Source organism: Eutrigla gurnardus (assembly GCF_963514095.1).
Source record: "Eutrigla gurnardus genome assembly, chromosome: 2".
NCBI lineage: Eukaryota > Metazoa > Chordata > Actinopteri > Perciformes > Triglidae > Eutrigla > Eutrigla gurnardus.
This window is the reverse complement of record NC_139916.1, coordinates 6708917-6719398: the sequence shown is the minus strand read 5'-3', so window position 1 is coordinate 6719398 and position 10482 is coordinate 6708917. Positions and strand designations below refer to the sequence as shown.

The window sequence follows — 10482 nt, the reverse complement described above, 5'->3', positions numbered from 1 at the left end:
TTGTCACCATGCAATGTCACAGTCGGTCTGATAAAAGCCGGGCTGGGTTTGAACATAATGGGGAAAAGCTGCATCTATCTAGGCCATGGAAACTTTAACACCATCCACTCATAGGCCTTTATGGGAGAAATGAGCATTACATGGTCCACCTTCAGGATTATGGACTATGGATTCCTGCTATGTAAACGCAAACATTACAACACTTTGTTATTCAGGATTATGACTAATTTTATGAGTGTTTTTGCATCACTAACTGAAAATATTGACAAAAGGTGAAATTCAAATAAATACCAAACTAAATTTGACACATGAATGCTGCAGTTAATAAGTAATGGAATGTAAAAGTCTATTTACTCAAGTACTGTAGGCCTACTTGAGTATAAATTCTAGGTTCTTGAATTTAATGTCAGTGATGCAACTTTATAGTTCTACTCAACCACATGTCATTAGGCAATTTCCAATGACTTTAACACCATTCATGCAATAGATGGAAGGAATGTGGAGAACCAATTGCTTTAATGCCATGACATAATTAGGTCATTTTTATATGACAAGGTTATGAAATTAAATTAACTGCTTACCTGTAGTGAATATTTAATACAGACGGCTTTTTGGTTTCAAAAGCATTGGACGTTTGATCAAGTGGTTAAAATCAAACCAATATTATTATGATTATTGTGTGATTATTTGTAATATAGTAATATGGGTTTTATGGTGGGCCTTGTGTGTCTTTTATGTGTTACCATGGCATCTGAAAAAAGCAAGGGCGTGATTCACAAGCTAAAAGGCAGCTCTTATTTCCATGAATTATAATAATAATTTGTGATGTTTAGAATACTGGATTCTTTTTGAGCAAGGTGTCTTGTGCAATAATGGCAGAGATGCACGTAGCTACAGCCTATTCATTGTCCCTCTGCCTGTAAATATGCTGCGTGATTTTATTATTATTAATTTTTTTACAATTCGTGCGCATTGCCGTGTAAATGTTTATGGTCGGAACTGAAGTTCCGGGCCGTTGTAGCTGGTCCGGTCGATTAGCGAAGAGCACACACATGTTGTTAGCAGTAGCATTAGCTAGCGGCTACTTGTGAGTGGAAAACCCCTCAAATGAATGATTTAATGCCCTCGAGCGAGGCAATGCCGTGTCCGAGTTCCACTTAATGTGTCCGTGTTCTTTGACACTCTCAGCTACTGTTTATTTTTTGTATTATTATGGTTTTTTTGTGTGTATTTAGTTATCAAAACAATGTTAGCACTGATGGTCAAACTCAGTCGTATTGACGTTAACGTAACTTGTCATTTTCAGAAGTGAAACTGCCGAGAATTGCCTTTTGGGCTCTTCGTGTTTCATCTGAAATAACAACTCGTAGACTGACCTCAGTTCAGTTCTGAAGTAACCTCGGCTGATGCTGAAAGGTGAGCGCATTACTACCCTCTGCTGTTAGAAGTACACACCACGCTAACTGCATGTCGTCCACATATACAAGCAGAATACTACTATTATTATAATAGTATGTAGTACATAGATTGTATAATATAATATTTATGTATATATTTATGAAATATGTATAATATATTTATAATGTATATACAACATCACAGTTTCAGATAAAGGAGACTTACCCAGTGAATTACTCAGAAATGAATCATTGGTTTCAGTGTGACAGCGTCATCAGCGGATACTTGTCCCTGTGACTGTCTGGAAGTCATCTTAAGGAATGCAAAAATAGACAATTTACATTGTTGAAGTGGAAGTGAATGTTGTCATGGCGATATTACACATCAACCAACCCTGGGAATTTGACTGTGACACATTCTATGGAAATATGAGTTGACCTGACATCAACCCCGCACTGAGTGAAACATGAGTCCCTTCACCTTGATGATGTCAGTGCTGGGAAATGTTCTGGCTTTTCTGTGCACTGCATGGAGTGGAAAAGAAGGAAGGTGCAGGACGTTTAACCTCTTTTTTTCCCTGGATGGTGTTGAACTCTTGAAGGAAACAGTGAAGAATGTGGTTTTTGTGACGTCGGACACCGTCTACTGCACAGTGTTGTGTAACAATTGTTGAAAGAAGGCACACCTTTCCACGCCTCCTAATAACCAGTAGGAGCAGTTTGAGCTGGGCTCAGACATATAACTGGGTTGCCAGCAGCTATGGATTACATCTTCTGCGGGACAGAACAAGTATCGGACCTTACTGAAACATGCTATGGACAATATTCTTACTACTTAATGGACTGCTCATACTAGTTCTCCTTTACTCCACTCGCACAAGGTAAAGCCATTTAATAATATGTGTTATTTGTGCAGATATTTGATTCTTAACAAAGGTGCATTTTGGTGATTTTAATAGACTAAAGGTCTGCAAAATACTGCAAAAGCATATTATGCAATATTGTAATTGACCCATCCATCCATTGTCTACCGCTTAGCCTGTATTCAGGGTCGCCAGTCCATCACAGGGCTAACATGTAGAAACAAACAACCATTCACGCTCACATTCACACCTACGGGCAATTCAGAGTCATCACTGTAATTGATATTCTGTTTATTGAGTATTAATCAAAGATGTTGATGAATAGTAATAATGAAATAAAAAAACGATATGATCTGACTGATGTCTCCGACTTAAACGCCGATTCTCAGAGTTTAGTTTCCTCTTTCAACCACTAGAATAGTTCTTATCAGTTGTTCTTGTGACTCACACTGTGGTCTGTTGCAGAAACATGATATAAGGATCTTCATCTCAACTTCAAACCTGTCTGTTAAGATTCATGAACCATAAAGTGACTATGTGACACCGATAGCGGATCAGGAATGCAAGCTTGTGAGCGAATCAATTCACGATACACCACTGAGGTGCCCTCGAGCAAAGACCCTTAACCCCCAAGTTCTCCAGTGGAGCTGCTCAGGGGCCAGCAGATAAGACTGTGTGACCGTGATCAGGGTCTTCCTGAAAGGAGAGAGGCTTACTTTCAGTGAGTTTTAACAAATGTCTTTGTACTCGACAGACAGAAGAATGAGCCACCTCTGGATAAAGGTTTCCTTCCGTGGTTGGGGCACGCTCTTGAGTTTGGAAAAGATGCTGCCAAATTTTTGGCCCGGATGAAAGACAGACACGGAGATATCTTCACAGTAAGTTGTGACAAAGATTAACTGGAGTATTGTGAGCTTGATTTGGAAAATCTGATACGAGTACTGAGTAGAGGCGACTGCATCTCATTATTATTCTGACTTAGAACACAATGTTTCTTGCAAAAAAGGAACTGACCATTCCACACAGCTTCAAATAAAAATGAATTATTTTAGGATAGAAAACCTAAGAAGAGTATAGTTAAAAGAATGCAACTAACATGATGTCCTCCCAGGTCCGCGTTGCTGGTCGATATGTGACGGTGCTGTTGGATCCAAACTCTTTTGATGCTGTAATGAACGACACGGTCTTCTTGGACTTCACCCGCAGCAGAAACCAGCTCATGAAAAAGGTCTTCGGTCTGCAGTTGCCTAGTATGAAAGCAGAGAGAAAATGGATGGAAGGGTAACTAATGCATCTTTTGAAACGCGTTATGGTTAAACAGCTTTTAATGAGTGTTAATGAGTCTAATTTATTTTTTATTACGTCCTCAGGCATTTCCAAGGTGTCAGTCTCTCGGAGCTCAGCAGCTCCATGAACATTCACCTTCAGAATCTGCTGCTGAGCGACCAGACAGGCTACAGCCCTTCAGAGTGGAGACAGGATGGACTCTTTAGCCTTTGTTACAGCCTACTCTTCAGGTAACACTACATACATACTGTAAATCAAAATGATAACGCCAGGTGTGTCAGACAGGAAGATATTTAACTTGTATGTGCCGTACTCAGGGCCGGATACCTTACATTGTACGAAAGGAAAGACAATGCCACTGCAGTTTACAAAGAATTCCGCAAGTTTGACAATCTTCTCACCAAACTGGCTCGTGGCTTACTCAAGCGAGGTAAGCTGCACAATAGCACATTCAAGTACGACGGTTTTACTTTCAGTTTCCTGTCTGGAGGAAACTAAGGTGTGCATGTCTGATATCCAACAGGGGAAAGCAAAACGGTCAACTCATCCCGGGCGCAACTGTGGGAACTGCTGTCCCCAAAATGTCTGAGCGGAGGGTCGGACTCCAACTCCTGGCAGCAGAGCTACCATCGCTTCCTGCAGGCGGAGGGAGTCGATGGAGACATGCAGAACAGAGCTTTACTCCTGCAGCTGTGGACCACACAGGTGAGACCTGGGTTATTGTCTGTCTCTCTCTCTCCCATACACACACACACACACACACACACACACACACACTCTGACGCCAAAGCATACAAATTTTCCACACCCACACTGTACGCTTGAACCCTGCCAACAATTCCTCTCTCTGTTACTCAGTGCTACCTGCCTCAACCTGTAACTCGTGAGTCTGTTTCCATGAGAGCTTATCTTGTTTGAGGTCTGTTAATTGCTTGTGGGATTAGCTCAGCGTGTTAGTCAGCGGAGAGGTCCCCTCTTTTTCCCGTGTCTTTAGTTTCACTACAGTCGTTTGTGTTATCAGTCAGGTTCTCTGCCGGTTACAATGCTGCTCCACTGGAGATGTTGTGTACGGATACGGAGGTTAATTACACAATACAATTGGATACTTTGTCTTTGTGCAAGACTTCACACCCCAACCAACAATACATCTTCTTGTCAAGGACTATCCATTATCAACAAGTGTGAATACAGAATTGTGACTTCCTCAACCTCACCAGTCCGGACAAGTTCAGATCAACATGGTGTCATTGCTCTGTGCTGCCAGATGGGGGAGATAGCGAGCCGTCTGACTGTCCCTGTGTCTGCTGTTCTTCTAAGCTACATTGTAGCTGTAATAGCGTCAGCCCTCATCTTACCTGCCAGTCTCTCTGGATCAATGTTTGTTCACAGAGTAACACCGCAGTATTTAAGTGAGGAGAAAAAAACCTCCCACTACAGGCTCTTTCCGAAGCTCTGCTGGTTTAGGGGAAGACTGCTAATTCTCCAGTATGTTTATTTGTGCTTTATCGTGTCTGCTGGGATATTCGAGCACACAGCCTCAGTCTGCGAAGGAAACTGGAGCAACACTGCAGAGAATAGAGACATTAGACAAGAGTCCAGTGGGACGCGCCAGAGTGAATGTCGCTCATACACGTGTTACAGGCAGACGGAGGTATTTCAGAGTGCAATGTTAGATTTTCACAAAAGCCACCGACCACCTCGTCATTAGTCCTGCACAATCGGATGCTGCTTTCTTTCCATTTTTAAACAATCAATGTTGTTGACCGAAAGGTACAGTATATAGACTGAAGTGGATTTAATTTAGTTTGAGGGGAGATGGTGATTTAATGTGTGGATGTTTCTGTTCACTCTCATCGCACACATGTAGCTCAAAGTAAAAGGAATTGATCATTTAGAGAAGAAAGTTGCTTTTTGGAAAACAAAGCGAGACACTGGCTGCTATTAGTTTGAGTGATTCATGCATTCCTAGCTTTTCTTTGATGAGAAGATTGAACCCCAATCTCATATCTCAGGTGCTAAATATAAAACTGGAGCCAGCAGTCAGTTAGCTTAGCTTAGCTTAGTTTAGCAACAACACTGGAAACAAAAACTGCCTCCCAGCACCTCTAAAGTTCACCAATAAACATAAAGAATGGGTTTAATCCATACAAAGGCTGTAAAAACTACAACTACAGTAACAATACTGTATATTTAGCATTCAAATATGCAAATGGTATATTCTCATCTAAATCTCTAAGCCCCGTAATACTAATCCTTTAGAAATCCCCACCCTGGGTTGAGGTAACCAGGCTCATATCGTTACCCGAAGCAGTACATCTGCTGACCTGAAGATGTTAGAGGGCAGAAAGTCACCGTGTTGCACCTTTAGTCACTTTTGGGCATTTGCCCTACCTGTCAATGGAGAGCTGACCTCTTCCTGCAGAGGAAAGAAGAACAGCTCCCTTAACCCATAACAATTAGTGTCTGACAGGCTCAGGTGTCTCTTCCCCGAGAGGCTGACAGCAGTGTCTGCAAAGCATGCGGACCCATTCAGCCACTTTGCTTTGGTATCAAGTCACATTCACACAGCAGCAACGCATATATCCGAGAAAATTAGTAAATAAGTCATCAAAAGTAACTATTAGATGCACGGTATGTCCACGTGTGCAAGACTCCTGCAAAGTTTTCCTACTAGAAGCTTTTATAAAGGGCCGAGTTTGTGCTAAGTTGTGCGTTCTGTTCTTTCAGTGCAACGCTGGACCTGCTGCCTTTTGGCTCCTTGGCTTCCTGCTCACTCACCCAGAGGCCATGGAGGCTGTTAAATCAGAGATCAGAGGCCTGTCTCTCCAGGACACTTCCCTACAGCATCCCCCCATCAACCTGCTGAAAACACACAGCACACCGGTGCTTGGTATGCAACAGCTGCTTTTCACAAACTCACTCTTTAGCTACTCCAGACAGGTGGACACAAAGGCTCATTTGACTTGTTTAAACTAACAAGATAAGTGAGGCGTACCGAGACGGGGACAGTAAATGCTCGACCTTTGATTCAATTAAATGATCGTCTTTTTCATATATTGCAGATGGTGTTCTGAGCGAGACCCTACGGCTCACCGCTGCCGTAATGATCGGCAGGGAGGTGATGCAGGACAAGATCCTGCACATGGCCGGTGGACAGAACTACCACCTCAGACGGGGGGACAGAGTGTGTCTGTTCCCCTTCCTCAGCCCTCAGATGGACCCGCAGATACACCGAGAACCACAGGTGCTTTTAGCGTTTTAGGAGAGGCGGCGAGCATTAACGGCACAAACATGAAAAAAAAAAACTGTTCCTGTGATGATAAGTGCGTGAGAGGCTGCAGCATGTTTGTGGGATACGGAGCCTGTAGTTGATGGCTTTAAGTCATAGAGCACAAAGCAATAGAATACATCCTGTGCTGCTAATTGCCTACAAATGAGCTAGCAAGAGAGTGAGATCAATTCCCAATGTTCATTCTGTTGATGTGTCTCCAATGGTTAGAGGTGATTAGTATTCACTTTTCAAACACCACTGTATATTATATATATTATTATTCTATTGTATTTTCTTTGTAAAATGTGTGTATTGGTTAGTATGTATATTTTGGTTTTCACATTCATATTTATATTTTGGATTTAGTACTTTTTTCTTACTGATGTTAGGCATCTACAGGCTTGCTCCAACAATATTTTGTGTACTTGTACAATGACAATAAAGATATCTTATCGTATGCAAGTATTATGTATTCCTAGGTGACAACTCCAAAATATTTTTAACAGAAGATATGCGACAGGAGACGTGATCAAGCCTATTTGTGTGATATAACGCACATCTTATGCCTTTTTTTTCTTGTCTCCTCTTTAACAGATTTTCAAGTACGATCGCTTCTTAAATGAAGATAAAACAGTGAAGGATACTTTCTACAAAGATGGAACAAGTCTGAAATACTCCACCATGCCCTGGGGTGCAGGGAGTAGCATCTGTGTTGGGAAGGAGTTTGCCGTCACAGCCATTAAACAGTGAGTGTGGAAATCCACTGCTTTTTTAATTTACATCTTTTGATAATCCTTTTAAAGTTTTTAAATGATAAATTCATGATCAAAGCAGTTTCTGCAATTCCATCATCACCAGTAACACGCATCTCCACATAACATCCACCCCTGATATTGTGTCAGTCCTGCTTTTATGTCCTCCGTCATTATTAGCAAACAGCTATAAATATTAATCGCTTATAATCGTGGGACTCAACAAGTGCCAGGGGCAATTAAAGTGCCACATAGAGATAGTAAATCTTGGTGGAGTGAGCCCTCTCGCTTCCTTCTCATCTCTGATGAGAGCTGCATATAAAAAGTTGTAGAGGGGAAAGTAGATTTCTTACCCGCTGAAAAAAAACACCCAACAAAACATTAATATCAGTCCTGTAATCTTGTTAAACTGTTATTTTTAGGCTTGTTTTTTTTTTTTTCAGATGCTATCAGTGAGGCTAGTTTGTCACTCGTGCTAATCTGCTTTTGTTTCTCCAGATTCGTGTTCCTGCTCTTGACCCATCTGGATCTGGAGACTTGCGACCCGGAGGCCAAAATGCCGCCAGTTAATCCCAGCCGCTACGGCTTCGGGATGCTGCAGCCGGACGGAGACCTGCAAGTCAGATTCAGACTGAAAAGGACACGAAATGCGAAATGTGACTTAATTAACTCCATATGAATATTAAATTGATGGATAAACCTTTGTGTTGAATGTACTGTAGCACTGTGTACACTGTTAAATTTACTAATTTCACCTATATATCATATTTAACTTGTTTGTTTGTTGTTAATTTTTTCAATCAAATGAAAAAAACTAAAGCACATCTGACATTTCTAATTTTTTTTCATTTTTGTACCTCTTTATGTTCCACAACAGCCTAACATTCATAGACTTTTCTGTGCTCCTTCACTCAAAACATTTAGCTTATTGTTGCTTCACTTGGATGTTTTGTTTTCTCCATCTCGTTCTTCTCTTTGTTATCGTTTTGCTGTGATTTGTTTCAACCAACGAGCTAAATATCAGATACCGACTGATTCAAACTGAATTTCTAATCTGTTTATGATTAATAATTATAAATAATTATAAAAAATAAGAGGGGTAAGACCAGAAAAGTTAACTTCTTCCTATCCCTTTTGAACATGAACTATATTATTTTGAATCGTGTATTTATTACTTAGGATTCTGAGGATCCCATTTGCTTGCTTTGTTTTTTTGCTTTCCTTTTACTGCTCATACACTTTATTTAATTTGTGTTATTATTATTTTTTTAACATGTTCAATAAAGAATTAAATAAATAAAATAAAAAATTATGTTTGACCTTCACTGCACGGGAGGAGGATAAAAGCCTCTTTCATATCCATCTGTTGGAGGGAGAAAGTTTCTCTGTGCTCGACTTAAATGTGAGTTTAACACATTTTCTGTCACATGACGATTATTTTGGAAGCCCCGTGGTCCAATTTGCAGCTTCTAGATGTGTGAAACTTGAAACCTCCAGTGCACATATACTCTCTCTTACATGCTTAGAATCCTAGCTTGGTAACCACTGGACTACAATACCCAACCATAAGTTAACATTTGCTCCAGCTAGAAAAGTAAAATGGTCTAATATTTATATATTACATTACAAATGTTGCTGCTAACTCCGTACTTTGATTTTGTCTGATTTTGAACACAGTAGTTGTACTTGTACTGTATATTAATACACTAATGGAATGTAGGGGATCTGATTACCTACTGTTTATATGTGAAGATAAAATGAGGGTAAACCCCCATCATCATCATCATCATCATCATTAAGCAGCATTACATCCTTGTGTTCCCTTTGATGTTGGCTCTGTGCCTTCAGATAATGATCATATTTCAGTCACTTCGTGATGCTTTTATCCATCACTAGGCTACACCTCGACCTGAAGGCAACAACAGTGGCCCCGAGTCCCTTTTTTTCCTTTTCCCTTTTTTTGTGTGTATCCATGCAGGCGTGAAGGCGCGGTGCTGAAGGAGTTAACCAGCCGTGGAAGAGAGCGCGGAGCCGCCACGGATCTGCCTTCAGAGAGATGCGGCGCCTCCTCACGCAGCTGACGGGGGGGAAACACAGGTAGTCTGTCCGGACGGGCTCTCGGCGTACTTGTTGATCTTCAGGGCGAAACGCTGGCGCGATATGCGGAGCAGGAGACCGGCGGGTGTGGGCAGTAGGTCGGGCTGAGGATCTCTCTGCCATGTCGGAGGCACGGGACGGAGAACCGGATCGGGTTAGACCCCGTTAAACCAATAACGGCGCCTCCTTTTTTTCCCCTCTCTTCTAAATGCTGCTGCTTCATCTCCGTTTGTGGATTGATTGTTCACAGAGCGATACGTGCAGAATGACAACAACAACAACTCACGACGGTATTTTCTTCTCCTTTTTTTTTTAACCTTATTTGACTTATTTGAATACATGTGTCATATCAATTTGCAATCGACCGCCAGTGACTTATAGGACTGACTGCGTTGAAACTGCACCAATATGGAGCGGGCAGAGAAACGCAGCTTAACGACGGAGGATTTGCATTCACAACATTGCAAGCTGATTTAACATCACAATGCTTGTCGGCGTCGCTGCGTAGAACAGGACGGCGTGTGCTCAAGGAGGGCTGCTGTTTGTTAGGGATGCTAAACGATCTTATCGAAGCATCGAAAACACAGAAGGGTGGAGGCTCCTTGAAATTAACATTTCCATTTACTGCAGCCTGTTACTGCGTGTCCACAAGCCGACACGACCACGTCTCCATCCTCAAAATCACACCTTATTTAAAAAAAAAAAATTTAATTCACGACGTGCTTCGTAACGTGTCGACATAATGCCCGGGCCCTAATTGCGTAAGTGAAGTGTTAGAAACTTTGTGTGGCAGCGATCAATGATCACATTCGCAG

The 10482-nt window shown here is 41.5% G+C and overlaps 1 protein-coding gene across 1 annotated transcript; it reads left to right on the top strand.

Moving 5' to 3' along the window:
- Positions 1–2122: 2122 nt before the first annotated feature.
- On the top strand, positions 2123–8602 carry ptgis (prostaglandin I2 (prostacyclin) synthase). Its single transcript, XM_084029653.1, has 10 exons — positions 2123–2278; positions 3015–3138; positions 3372–3541; positions 3631–3777; positions 3865–3977; positions 4071–4252; positions 6275–6437; positions 6610–6791; positions 7413–7564; positions 8069–8602. The coding sequence occupies exons 1-10, from the start codon at positions 2208–2210 to the stop codon at positions 8247–8249; spliced, it is 1485 nt and encodes a 494-aa protein (XP_083885779.1). The 5' UTR covers positions 2123–2207; the 3' UTR covers positions 8250–8602.
- Positions 8603–10482: the final 1880 nt, after the last annotated feature.